Here is a 14,853-nt window from a genome sequence, read left to right as displayed (position 1 = left end):
ATTGTCTGAGGAGCCAAAAATTTGTCTATCGTAGCCTTAAATGTATTCAATGATGGAGCATCCACAACCCTCGTGGGTAGAGAATTCCAAAGATTCATAACCGTTTGAGTGAAGAAATTTCTCCTCATCTCAGTCCTAAATGATCGACCCCTTATCCTGAGACTGTGCCCCCGTGTTTTGATTCCCCGACCAATGAAAGCAATCTCTCAGCATCCACCCTATCAAGCTCCATCAAAATTTTGTAAGTTTCAATGAGATTGTCTCTCATTCTTCTAAACTCCGGAGAATATAAGCTCAGTTTGATCTCCAAGGTACACATGGAACTGTCGGTTGCTGATCAGGGAGTTAATTAGTTGTAGAGTTTTCACACTGTTTGGAGAGTTTCAGCAGCATGCTTGTGCACAAGATTGTGTCATAATTGGCCCTCTTGCTACTCATGCAGCACTTAGCTATGGCTGCATGTGAAATTGTAGTGGAAAAGTCAATGTTTCTCTCAGCATTAACCATCCTTGGTAAGTTCTCACATTACTACAGAGGTAGTGATTACTATTTTGAAAGCAGCTATTTGAAGGACATTAACTACCCAAAGGATTAAGGGGGCATAATTCACTGGCAAAATAACAAGGTGGTGTATGACACTTGCTTTTGCGTAAATGTTATGGGAGCTTCAAGCAAGAACATAAGAACTAGGAGCAGGAGTAGGCAATTCAGCCCCTCGAGCCTGCCCCGCCATTCAATACAATCATGACTGATCTCGTTTCGGCCTCAACTCCAATTTCTCGCCCTCTCCCTATAACCTTTCAACCCATTACTAATTAAAACCTGTCTATCTCCTTAAATTTATTCAGCGTCCCGGCATCCACTGCACTCTGAGGTAGTGAATTCCACAGGTTCACAACCCTTTGAGAAAAGTAATTCCTCCTCATCTCTGATTTAAATCTACCACCCTTTAGCCAAGACTATGGGCTCTCATTCTAGAATGCCCCACAAGGGGAAACGTCTGCTCCACGTCTATTTTGTCTCTCCCCTTTAGCATCTTATCTACCTCAATTAGTTCTCCTCTCATCCTTCTAAACTCTAGCGAGTATAGGTCTAAACTGCTCATTCTCTCCTCATAAGACAAGCCCCGCATCTCTGGAATCAATCTAGTGAACCTCCTCTAGAGGTTCAGGCCACTGAACTGCCTCCAATGCAACTACATCCTTCCTCAAGTAAGGGGACCAAAACTGTGCACAGTACTCCAGGTGCAGCCTCACCAATGCCTTGTACAGTTGCAACAACACTTCCCTATTTTTATGCTCTATTCCTTTAGCAATAAATGCCAAAATTCCATTTGCCTTCCATATTACCTACTGTACCTGCATACTAGCTTTCAGCGATTCATGCACGAGGACACCCAGATCCCTCTGCACTGAAGCATTCTGAAGTTCCTCTCCATTTAAATAATAAGTCGCCTTTTTATTCTTCCAACCAAAATGGATAACCTCACAGTTATCCACGTTAAACTCCATCTGCCTAATTTTGGCCCATTCACCTAACCTGTCCATATCTATTTGTAAATTTCTTATTTCTTCATTGCAGCTTACTTTCCCACCTATTTTGGTGTCATCTGCAAATTTAGCTATAGTACCTTTTATCTCTGAATCCAAGTCATTAATATAGATTGTAAATAGTGGGGGCCCAGGGACCCCACTAGTTACAGCTTGCAATCCAGAAAAAGACCCATTTATCCTGACTCTGCTTTCTGTTGGTTAGCCAATCATCTGTCCAAGCTAATATATTACCCCTAACTCTGTGTGATCTTATCTTGTGTATTAATCTTTTGTGCAGCACCTTATCAAAGGCCTTCTGGAAGTCCAGATATCCTATGTCTACAGGATCCCCATTATCGACTTTGCTTGTTACATCTTCAAAGACCTCTAGCAAATTAGTCAAACATGATTTACTCTTCATAAAACCAAGCTGACTCTGATGGATTGCATTTTGACTTTCCAAATGCCCCATTACTACTTCCTTAATAATGGATTCCAACAATTTCCCAACGTTTCCCAAAGTTTCCTACTTTCTGCTTCCCCCCCTTTTTGAATAAGGACGTTATATTAGCATTTTTCCAGTCCACTGGAACCTTTCCAGAATCCAGGGAATTTTGGAATATTATCGCCAATGCATCTGCTATCTCCGCTGCCACTTTCTTTAAGACCCTGGGATGTAGGCCATCAGGTCCTGGGGACTTGTTACCCTTTAATTCCAATAGTTTGCTCAGGACTCTTTCTCTAGTGATGGTGATTGTTCTAAGTTTCTCCTTCTCTATACCCTCTGCACTACCTGTTACTATTGGGGTGGCACTATTGTCCTCCACCGTGAAAACTGATGCAAAAGATGTAAACTTGAAAATCCAAAAGTTGCTGTTCAGATTGTGCCATTACAGCATGAGCTTCACAAATATGTCATCTCGCTAGTTGCTTCATCATTTATTTATTTAGCAAATCCAAATCTGCGAAGCGAAACGATAGCTGCCTGATTAACTGAATTTATGGTGATTATTCCACCACTTAGTCTGTAGAGGTGACACTCCTCGGTAATGTGCACCATCGTTTGTGTCTTTCCACAAGTGCATTAGGGGTTTGTACTGAGGCCCCAGCAGTGGAGGCTGGCTGCAAAGGGGCCCTGGCTTGTCCTGAACCTATTTAGCAAGGACCACTGTCGCCATGGCAGTTCAAAGCCATTCAACAGATGGGGTTTGTCACAAGGAACTTGTTAGTGACTTCCTGTGTTTCCCATTCCTTGACCCAAAGGATGTTTGCTGGTAGATCTTGCTCAAGAAAGGTGCTCCATATGGGGCGACAAGATGCAAGGCGGGCAGTAGGTGGGTTGAACAGGTCATCATGGAGTGGAAAGTGAGGTTCAGTACAGATGGTTTCAGCCAGCTTGTGGGATTTCATCAGTCAGTGGATGTGTGTTTAAGTGATATTTGCAAGGACAGGAAGCCAGGGAGAGGTGTTAAGTGGAGAGATCCAGTTATGATGCATTCCGTTGAGTGTCAACAAGATATATGTGTTATGAACTTTGCCAGACAGGTGCACGGTACTCTGCTGAGGTATATGATAGGACAAGTGGGGTCTGGAGTGCTGTGGAAGCAGCACTCCATGTGGATGCAGCAAATTTGGTTAGCAGGTTGTTTCTGGTTGTGATTTTTGCTGCAAAGGGTTGTGAATCTGTGGAATTCACTACCTCAGAGTGCAGTGGATGCCGGGACGCTGGGTTGAAAGGTTATGGGGAGAGGGCGGGAAATTGGAGTTAAGGCCGAACTGAGATCAGCCATGATCGTAATGAATGGCGGGGCAGGCTCGAGGGGCTGAATTGCCTACTCCTGCTCAAAGTTCTTATGTTCTTATATTCTTCAAATATTTCCAGAAGGGCAGAGTCCTATCTAGAGACAGTGCCGAGTATGTTGGGGTGGCATCATGCCTCATCATTGAAATGCATTCAACGGCATTAAGTTGCTGTAGTTCAGTATATATGAAAGAAACTTGCCAGGTCATTCACTTGTCCCTTTCAGACTAAGTACTCTTTTTAATGATGTGATAAGTGTTACTTATCGCAAATCAACCACACTGGCACTGAAAGATTAAAGTGTGTGCACTTTTACTCCTTCACATTTTAACTTGTTAAAAGTTTTAAAATTGTAAAATTAAAAATAAAAGTTTACTTTTTGTTTCTCATCTTTTTCTCTTATTCTCTTAATCCGATCTTTCTTTCCCTCTCTTAATTTCTCTTTCTGTACCTAATTTGACATTGAATTTACCCACCTTATTTTACATTACCTTCTCTGGCCCAAATTTTGTCGATTTGGAAGAGCTCTGCACATCAGTCAAAATGGCAGTGGAGCCCCAATTATAGAAATTCGTCCCTCACTCCCGCCATTTTTGCTGGGGGTGTGGAATGTGTTGGAGGAGGGGGGCTGGAAATGGGACAGAACATACTTAGCTCATATGTGGGTTACAGAGGCAACTGCATATTCAAAAGTGCAAGTGCCTTCAATCTGTAGCAATTTTGGTCACCCAGCTTTCTGAAACATGACTCATGGGCTTTAGACATTTGAACAAAAGATCTAAACTTGTTGGAGTTCTTTGGAGAGATTAGATACCCTTTTGACAAGGTCAGGTACCCCTCTGAGAGAGGTCTGGTACCTTTTGGGATTGCTTAGCATAGACATGAATGTGCATAAAAATTGATAAGATCTGTAGAACTGTCACACTGTCATTTTAATCCTCTGCCCTTTAAGTTTTTGAAAAAAAATCAGTTCGCGGTTGAAAGAAATTGGAGATTGCAATTTCATGAGCTGTTTGTCGACATAAGCCTGAGGGTTGTCATTATAGGATTAGTGCTGCTTGACTGCTTCCACAACCTACGATTATCTATCATTATCATACAACTGTAAGTTCACAGTTTAATTGATAGCTCTACGTGGTTATAAAGAGATTAGATGTCTTTGATGTGGGGTTATGATACAAATGTTTGTTTTATTAGGGATTAAGTACTTGAAGGGATTTAAATGAATTGAATAGGTTTTTATCAATGAGAGTTTTTTTAAATATAGGGAAGTCTGTAGTAGATACTTAGAACCTCATTTTATTTTATCTTAGCATGGCTCCTAAAGTCTGCCCATGGTGGGATACTGGGTGAGTTGGCATGGAGGATGTAAGAGCAAAAGTTGGTGGGTGTGGTATGAGGTATCATGGGGCTATTGTAGGCTATTGGGATGATTGGGAGTTATGTGTTGGCACTATTCTGGCATTTTTCTATTCATCCATGGCATGCGAGCATTGCTGGCTAAGCCAGCATTTATTGTCCATCTCTAATTGCCCTTGAGAAGGTGTGGTGAGCTGCCTTCTTGAACCGCTGCTGTCCATGTTGTGTAGGTACACCCACAGTGCTGTTAGGGAGGGCGTTCCAGTGTTTTGACCCAGTGACAGTAAAGGAATGGCGATATATTTCCAAGTCAGGGTGTGAGTGGCTTGGAGGGGATCTTCCATGTGGTGGTGTTCCCATGTGTCTGTTGCCTTTATCCTTCTAGGTGGTGGTGGTTGTGGGTTTGGAAGGTGCTGTCTAAGGAGCTTTGGTGAGTTTCTGCAGTGTATCTTATAGATGGCACACACTCCTGCCAATATGCGTTGGTGGTGGAGGGAGTGAATGTTTTTATGAATTGGGTGCCAATCAAGTGGGCTGCTTTGTCCTAGATGCTGTCAAGCTTCCTGGGTGTTGTTGGAGCTGCACTCATCCAGGCAAGTGGAGAGTATTCCATCACATTCCTGGATTATTTCTTGTAGATGGTGGACAGGCTTTGGGGAGTCAGGAGGCGAGTTACCCGCTGCAGGATTCCCAGCCTCTGACCTGTTCTTGTAGCCACAGTATTTATATGGCTAGTCCAGTTCAGTTTCTGGTCAATGGCAACCCCCAAGATGTTGATAGTGGGGTATTCAGCTGTGGTAATGCCTTTGAACGTCAAAGGGCAATGTTTAGATTCTCTCTTGTTGGAGCTGGTCATTGCCTGACACTTGTGTGGCACGAATGTTACTTGCCTGGATATTGTCCAGGTCTTGCTACACTTGGGCATGGGCTGCTTCAGTATCTGAGGAGTCGCGAATGGTGCTGAACATTGTGCAATCATCAGTGAAGATCCCCACTTCAGACCTTATGCTGGAAGGAAGGTCATTGATGAAACGACTGAAGATGGGGCTTACAAAGGGCTATGGGGATGTGTGGGGGTCATGGAGTGGCATAAGTTGGCACTGATTTGACATGGAAGGTGGATAGAGGGGCATTGGTTGGCATGGAGAGTATGAGAGACCATGGGGGTAGGTTGGGTGCATGAGGTGGCATGAGTTGGCATAGCTGGGACATGGGGAGTGTGTGGGGGATGAGGGGGTGTGAGAGCTAGAGGGCTGCTTTTTATTTTGTTCTTTCTGTTACAACTGGAACAAAATCCTAGATCACCGAAGCGGGCCGTTTAAACAGGCTGCCTTAGCACCCAACAACCCCTGTGGAGGCCTTCATACTGTTTCAGGGGGCGGCAGGCCTGACTCCATTTAGCACCACCCCAACCCCCAGAACAAAAACCCGACCATATGGGACACTTATGCACGAGTCAGGTTTGTGGAGTCAGGAATTTCCCAACTCTGTGTTCCTGATGCGGGAGCGCAAATTTGGCTCTCAGTCCTTCTGCTGTTCATTTCAGAATCCTTTAATCTGATTATTTAAAGAGATACACACTTGCTTTCCCCATTCTTTTGGGTCCCAGGTACCCTCTTTCTCTTGCTGTGATGTTAACAGCTCACACTTTCAGCAGCTTGTCACAAAAATTTAACAAACCTAACCATGCAAGGGCCAGTCTAACTAACGGCAGATATTGCTAGATGCCCTACCCTAGCAAATTATGGCCTTTTGGGGTAAAGATTCTTCTGTTTTTCCTGCCCATTAATTGTAATGATTTGAATGTTGCAATATTGCAAACTTCAGTGGAGATGTAGCAGTTATCACAAAACAATTGAGTAATTTACCTTATTTAATCAGTGTATAGCAGCATTGACCTTTGTAACTGCAGGTATTAATGCAGGTAATAATACTTGGGAGCGAGATACTGTTTACAGAACAGTACCTGTAACCTTTATAGATATATTAAAACTGCTTGGAAGGTGAGGCTAATACTCCTTACAGTACTAATAATTTTACAGTACTAATATTGTAGTGTTAATACTCGTACAGGACAGTGTAATACTCTACTTATATTCCTTATAGGATGGTTCTAATACTCCATACAGTACTGCTACTTGTAGGATTGTGCCAGTATTCTTTACAAGGCAGTTTAAATCTAGGTGTTTACAGCACAAAAAGGGAGGCCATTCAGCACGTTGTGTCTGTGCTGGTTTTTTTGCTGAGGCAACCTAAAACTAAGCCAACTACTCTGTCCACTCCCCATATCCTTGCATCTCCTCTGCATGAAATATTTATCCAACTTTCACTTTAAGAAGGCATGGTTTCTGCCTCAACTATTCCTGTGGCAAATCAGTCCGTGATTCAAGACTTGCACTGTGTTTGGTTTGCTTTTCGGGCTTCCCACATGGCAACTCTCCCACCTGCCATTGGTTGAATACCTGCAGTGGCGAGATGAGTTCCTTAAGTGGCATTAATTGCCCATTTAAGGGCCTCAATTAGCACCTGGGCCAGAAGGCCTCAGGAACCTTCCCACCCGACTTAATCGGAGCAGAGGCGGGAAGACAGCAGTGCTTCTAGCTCGCGCCCGCCTCTAAACTTGCCACTGGGGTAATTAAATTCCACCCTGTGATTCTATTCTATTAGTTCTTTGTACTTCCCTTTCTGTCCCCTTCTGTTTCTTTCCTTTCTGTTGGAAAGGACATGGCTTGAATGGAGCTACCGGCCATTGAAGACTTCAGGCTGGATTTGGGATGAGGGGGAGAAATGTCATCCTCAGTGGCTCCTTTCCTTCCTCAGATCCCAATCACACATGTCTCCCTCCATGCTTGTTCCTTCCCCTTTCTTAGAGCCCTCCTGTTTTTCCCCTTCACCTCTCCTCCTCACCATCCTTTACACATCTGCTTTCCTCTTCAACCCTACCTCCCCTTTGATACCTCCCTCCCTCCCCATTTTCCCTTTTTTCACTCTACTTTCCTATGCATCCCTCCATTTTCCATTTCCTTACTTCTTCCCCTCTTCCAATCTCCCCCTAACCTCTCCTCTCCCCTTCCCTTACCACCTCAATCTCCCCACACCCTTCCCCTACCTTTCTCCTCCTGCTTCCATTTTACCTTTTCCACCTCCCCTTCCCCCTTCCTCCCATCTCTTTTTCCCCTTCCCCTTCCTGTCCACTTTCCTATGCCCTCCTTTTTCTCATCCCCACCCTCCCTCTCTATTGATTCATAATTACTAATAATCCTTTTAATTGCATCTTCATTACCTCATTGTATTCCCTAAACAAAAGCAAATATTTTACCCAGTCGCTATGGAAACACATGAATGTGGAATAATGTACGATATTTCAGTCAGCGGGTGCGCATGGAAGTTGGCAGTGCCCATCGACAATTAAGAGGGCTGTTAAGCCCATTAATCAATTAATTAAATGGAATTTTTCCCCTGCCTATCCAACCTTATGGTTGGCGGGTGGGCGAATAGATCAAGCGGCCTTTGGATTTTTGAGGAAACCTCACTCAAGGGTGGGATGAGATTTCCGATGTTAATTAAAAATAAAATATACATTTTTAGAACAGAGTCATATGAGGGGACATGTTTTTCTTTTTCCAAAAAACTTTATTTCTCATGTGAAAAATCTTCCGCTCCCTGAGGCAGCTCAGTGCCTTCAGGGAGCTTTCACTGAGCACACCCACGTGCATGCGCTGACTTCTGCACCCGGCCCCCCAGTCAGCGCTGAGTATTTCAGCACCCAGTTAACTGGCTGTTAATTGGCTAACCAGCGTGAAACCGCATTCGGGGCCCAATTGTGGACGGTGGACCGTTATGTGGCTGCTCCCAGGCCCGCCCGCTGCGCCATCCCGACGAGGGGAAAAACCTCCCCTATGAGCCCGTTTTTGAAATGGGTTGGGGGAGTTACAGATCAAACGAAGGACCCCAGTCCCAGACCCCATAACAACTGGGGGACCACAGCTGCAGTTGTTGGCCATCTCTGGAGAAGTTGCGCGCTCCCCCCCCCCCAGTATCATGGCCAGGCTGCTGGCATTTTGAAAAATAAAAACAATCTTACACAGCCTCTCCCTCGCAAAATCCATCTTCAGATTGGCAGCTCCCACCTTGGTTGGAGGGGCTGCCAGTCACTGTGCTGGAAGGCTCCCTTTGGAGTTCATGATTGAGTGGCGAGCCCATTCCTTTGCCGTAATTACCTGAAGTGTGGGCTTGCCTAAAGCACACCATGCAAGGTCAGAACTCAGAACTAACCCGCATTTCTGGTTCCCAACCCAATTGAAAATCCATTCCAATCTTTTTTCATATTTTTTTTTCTCCCTGACTGAGCACATCACCATGTATTGTAATCTCTAGCAGAATTCTTAGTAGCTTGTCTTGTTAGGCATGCATCAGTGGCTTTTCTGTTGTTGCTGTTGCATTCTGTTCACCAACTTTGAAAACATGTTGATAGCCCCTCGTTCCCCTCCCATTTTTCCCTCCTTCACAGGCCCATTTTTACATTCCTTCTCCCCTCCTCCTTTCATTCTCTTCTGCTATTTTTCCCTCTGCTTCACCCCCCTCACAACTCCGTAACCTGCACCCCAACTCTGAAGCGAGAATTTTCCGGCCCCTCCCCAAGGCAGGACCAGAAAATTTCTGCCTGTGTCTTTGTTTGATTTTCAATTTTCTTAAAAAGATAAGTCAAGATAGAATGTGGAAAGAAACTATTTTTTGCCTTTCCCTCAGTCTACCTTTTTCCCATCTGTCTCTATAATCTTTTGGTATGTATTTAGATCAACCTCACAGCAGCACAGAGGTGGGGATAACTAGTTGACTTCAAAAGTCAATGCATTTCTTTTTGTAAGTAGCAATAATGGAAGAGGCAGTTGCTTGGCAGTTTTTCCCTTCCCAGTCCATCCCATTCCAGTTTCTCTTTCTCTCTCTCTCACACCCATTCCCTCAGCTTGATACACTTACAGTAGTCATTGTTCACACGGACAAACACAGCAATAGCTGTGTAATCAGACTGACCACTGTCATTTTTCCTCTCGCTTGTCAAGCCCTCCCCTTTAAAAAAAAACACTGAAAATAAATATTACCTCAGTAAAGCTTTTGTTATATGTGTCCTCTTGTTTTTTAAAATGAATTGAAAGTTGAAGAAAAATATTGCACCACTGCAGGATACCAATACACCATGCACATGCTAAGAGTTTACAAATCAAATTCAGTCAGTGCCATGCACAAAGGCTTCAACTCCAAGCCCAGGCTCTTTGAAGAGGCTTAGGTCTTCAAGTTAAAACTTTAATGAATGAATTAAAAGGCACGTAAAAGTTATTAGATAAATTTAATGATATTGTGAAAAATATATTATTAGATCTTTATTTTTTGTGTTGAAATGCATGTGTTACATATGAGAAAACTGGTAGGCAAAATAGAATCTCAGAAGCATGTTAGTCAATTAATGGGAACCCAGTGGCCAGATTGCACAATCTCAGGGTAATATATTCTCACTATAAAATAGCAGCTGTTGTGTGTCACACAGTATGGCACCTTTAACACTGGCATAACAGGAACTGCATGTAATTATGATGGGAGTAATTTTAACTTCTGTCTTGGGTGATAAAGAAATCATAATGAATTGGCAGCTCATTTTACACCTTGCCCAGTTTCTTCTCCCTTGTAAAAATCAAAATTTCTCCCAATTTTTGTTAATGAAGAAAGCTGTATATGTCCACTATTAAACCCAAGAAGCCTTTTAAGATGCGAGCAATTCTGAACTCCAGGACAGTAAGCATAAAGGCCCTTAAAAAACAAACCAACCACTGGAGTTTATTTCTAGAGGGATAGAATTGAAAAGTAGAGAAGTTATGCGAAACTTGTATTGAACTTCGGCTACACAACATTTGGAGTAATGTGCACAATTCTGCTTGCCCTGTTATGAAAAGGATAGAGGCACTGGAGAGGGTGCAAAAATATTTGCAAGAATGATACCAGCAGAGAGGCTATATCTCTCAGGAAAGGATGAACAGCGAGGCCGGGTCACTTTTCTCTTGAAAAGTGAAGTCCAAGGGGTGACCTAATAGAGATCTGTACAATTACAAAATGTTTTAATACAGCAGCATCAGAGTGTTTCTGCTTCTGGGGAAAAATTAAGCTAGAGGCAATCAGTTAGTCACAAGTAATCAAATGGGAAATCCTGAAAAATCTTTTTTACCCAGAGAGTGGTGAGAATGTGGAGCTCGTTGCCAGAGAGAATTGTTGAGGTGAATAGTGTAGATGGATTTTAGGGAGACTAGTTAAGCACGAGAGGGAGAAAGAATGAGAGGGTTATGCTAATAGAGTTAGAGGGCGGAGGCTCGAGTGGCATATGAATTCAACTGGCTGGGCTGATTGCCCTGTTTCTGTGCTATATGTTCTATGTAATTTAGTGAACCTTAGAAAAGGAACATAAAACAGCTAATCCTACACTGAGTAATGAATTAAAATGATTCTAGAGGTTAGGGCAATTGTTCCATTAAATACTAAACCCAGTGTAAGAGCTTCATCTTTTTGTACAGTGATGAAATCAAAATGATTCCCAATGGGTTTTCAGTGCATCACAAGTTGCATGTCCTGAGGGGATTAAAAGTTAACCATATTGTGTGGGCCTGGAATCACACATAGGCCAGACTGGGTAGGACTGACACGTTCTCTTTTCTAACGATCATGAGTAAACCCTTTTACAAAAATCCAGCAGCTTTAGTGGTCATTCTCTGCTGCTAGCCCAGATGTGTTGAATTTATTTCAAAATTTGCCTTGGTGGGAGTTGAGCTTCTAATCTCTAACTTGCTCTTCCTCTACCATAGCCAAGTAGGTGACCATATCCTGTTGTCTGTGTGCCTTTCACCAGAGTTCACTTAAGAACACACTCAAAACTTTAACCTGATTTTACAGACACTAACTGACCAGCATTTTCTGCTTTTTACTTTGACTTCAGCATTGAAAGTGAACCTTCGGCTTGGTGGCTGAATCAGAAGTTGCTAAGTTCGAGCCGTGCTCTGCACACACAGTCCCAGTGAATGGAGACCAAAGCTGTGGCTCAGAATCCTGGGTTGACATCCAGTGGGCTCCCTGCATCTGTTGTCGATGTAGGCAATCCTCCACCTCCTCCACCCCACCCCCCCTTGGGTTCTTGTAGCCCAAAATCCCTTTCATCTTACAAGACGAGCCAGCCTATGGGCTGGTATGAAGATGGCTACAGTTCTGGAATAAGTGTTCACATCACAGTCTGTGAAACTGTTAATCAGGCTACAAATCTACTTCACTCTATTCACCAAGAAAGGAATTGTGAAGATACAAAAACAACAACTTCATTGTTGGCAGGTTTTTATTTCTATTTTAATTGATAATCTAACTTTTCCTTCCTTTCCCTTTTGTAGAGGGTAATCGTCCCTGGTGGAGGGGAAGCTTTCAGGTGGTTCTTCTGAGAGTAATTGAGGAGCTCCTCACAACCTCATGGAACGTGATTTGCCTCACAAGTGGAGAACGTGTTCTGCATGTGTTCCTAACGCAAGGCATGAGTTCTATGCCAGTGGTTCCTTTTTGTTATCATAGTGGACATTGTATTTTTTAAGCATCTTTGGTTTTATGTGAAAACTACGTGTTGGTATTATTAGAGATGAATTGTACAAAAATGCAACTTGTACTGTTTGATGGAGAGAACTGGACAATCATTATAACATATTACGTATGCATTTGTGGCCAGTGCTATTGTTTATTAAAAAGAACTTGTTTTAAAAGATGGGGATTAAGCAATAACCTGCAGTGCAATTGTATAGATAATGAGCATGATTTGTAAGCTAGTGAAGGATATAACTGTTTTACTAAGAGCCAATTCTTTTTCCTCTTTGTTTAGCAACATGTTTGTATTTCTTAGCATGCTCCCAGCTCTTGCTTCCTCAGCCTGTTATCAGCTGTTTCTTCATACTGACTGAAGAAGCCAACAGGGCTGTTATAAGGCCATTTGGTTTTCAAAAATAGTGGACCAACTGAATAACAGATGAGTAGTAAAGGCCATTCTGTTCAGCATAGGAGGAGGCACAGGGAGATGGAGGAGGTCGTTGGTTGTAATGAAATCCCCTTGCCCTCCTAGCCGTCAGTTACATTTGTTACACACCACCAGCAAAGAGACATACTTCACAGGGTCTTCTCTTTAAAAAAGAGATACATTTTGGTGACAGTACAGGCCGAGTGGTCTTTGCAGAATCCGCCATTTGGGGCATTGTGTAATTCCTAATCAGGAATTAGCAACTGACCTCAGAAGACACTCAGGTATATTTTCATCCAGTAACTGGTGTCAGCAAAACCTTCCCTTCAAGCTTCTGACAGGAAGAAAATGTGTCACTGCAGTTAGCAGGGCCACTTCCAAAGTGCAAAATTACCTCCATAAATAAGATTGAATGCTCCTCATGACTCCTTTACGATGAAAGTGCCTGTAATGGTTGTTTAATCTTTCAGTTCTGTGCCAGATTATTGAAGTACAAGGGGATGAGGGGGCAGTTTAGTGGGCCACTGCCCTGACCTCTTAGCTCTGAAACCCAGAGCACCAGTCCAGCTTCAATGTCTAGAACAAAACCCTTTCTCTCGCTTTTACTAACAGCAAGCATTCGACAAGCAATAACTTTGAGAAATCTCAACCCGCTCACTTGCTGAGTGCAGATGCATGGAAAAAGTTGCCCCCAACTGGGCATTGTACTCAGAGTCTCACATAAAGAGACCACTGGTGTGATTTTTGGAACAAAGAAAATTTTCCCAATAGTTTAGTTGGGCATGCTGTTTTGCTTCAGGGTTTTCGGCAATTTGTTGACATGGAGTGGACGTGGGGAAGATGTTTCCATTGGTAGGAGAGACTAGGACCCGAGGGCACACCTTCAGAGTAAAGGGAAGACCTTTTAGAACAAAGATGAGGAGAAACTTCTTTAGCCAGAGAGTGGTGAATCTGTGGAATTCATTGCGACAGAAGCCTGTGGAGGCCAGGTCATTGAGTGTATTTAAGACCGAGATAGATAGGTTCTTGATTGGTAAGAGAATCAAAGGTTACGGGAAGAAGGCAGGAGAATGGGGTTGAGAAACTTATCAGCCATGATTGAATGGCGGAGCAGACTCGATGTGCCGAATAGCCTAATTTCTGCTCCTATTTCTTATGGTCTTATGGAGTCAAGGGAAGTTAAGGCTGCATTTGGTTGTGGTATAGCACCCCAGGGAATTCCAGTTGGTGCTTTGGGTAATAGTGTTTCAGTTATCACATTTCTCATCTTTAAGAAGTAATAAGATATTCACCAAAGTTAAAGAAAACAACCTTGATTTGCCTACGACCTTTCTTGGATGGGGATCATTTTGAATTTGAACAAAGTCAAAATTAGACCCATAGTTTTATTCATGCAACCTGCTTGATTTAGTGAAAATGTTTTGTTAAAATAAATTACAATGTTCTCTCATTTAGCCAGTTACATGCAATTGGATCAAAGCTGAAGGTCTGATCAGTGTTTCACATTAACTGGCTATGAAGTAAAATGAAACTGTAACTCTGAATTAAAATGAAAAGTGAGGCAGGGTCAACATCCTGAAACGTCATTTCTCTAAAGGGTCGCAGATAAGACTACTCTGTATTTCTAGCATTTCTTGCTTTTATTTTTCAGTCTCTTTAGGCCTCGGCATCTGGGGACCTGTGCAGTAACAGCCTGCAGACGCACATTTGCAGCCAGAGTTAGTTGAATGCTATGTTCGTACTTCCCTGATCTTTTTTCTTTGATGACCTTGTAGCTGAAATCAATCGTCGCTAAATGTGGACTAGTAGCCTCTCGCTGACCCGTTCAGTCTAGGGCAAGATGTTGTGTGGCATCGTTTTATTGAACTAAAACTATTTTTGTAACTGATTTTGTGAGTAGTTTTAACATGCACCAAAATAAAGTGTGTTACTAAGATCAGCTCAAAAGTCAGGAATCTGCATCCATTTAAGTCTTTTATTTCATCCTTGATGCTAACAAGGAAAGAAGGTACTTATATTTATAATAGCTTTTATGATCTCAGGACATTCCAAAGCCCTTCTCAGCCAGTGCAGTATTTTTGAAGTGTAATATGGATAAATACATGAGCCAATTTGTGCATGGTAAGATCCCA

General features: G+C 42.8%; 1 protein-coding gene across 2 annotated transcripts in view; it reads left to right on the top strand.

The window, feature by feature from the left end:
• Nucleotides 1-13,671, top strand: part of LOC121277299 (CXXC-type zinc finger protein 5-like) — a 67,022-nt gene extending 53,351 nt beyond the window's left edge. For both annotated transcript variants that reach the window (XM_041186585.1, XM_041186584.1), the window contains one exon: nt 12,114-13,671. In XM_041186585.1, coding sequence (XP_041042519.1) covers nt 12,114-12,161 — 48 coding nt within the window. In that variant the 3' untranslated portion in view covers nt 12,162-13,671. The remainder of the gene's footprint in view (nt 1-12,113) is intronic.
• The last annotated feature ends 1,182 nt before the right edge of the window (nt 13,672-14,853 follow it).

Source organism: Carcharodon carcharias, chromosome 4 (genome assembly GCF_017639515.1).
Source record: "Carcharodon carcharias isolate sCarCar2 chromosome 4, sCarCar2.pri, whole genome shotgun sequence".
NCBI classification, from domain to species: domain Eukaryota; kingdom Metazoa; phylum Chordata; class Chondrichthyes; order Lamniformes; family Lamnidae; genus Carcharodon; species Carcharodon carcharias.
This window is presented reverse-complemented; position numbering and strand designations above follow the sequence as displayed.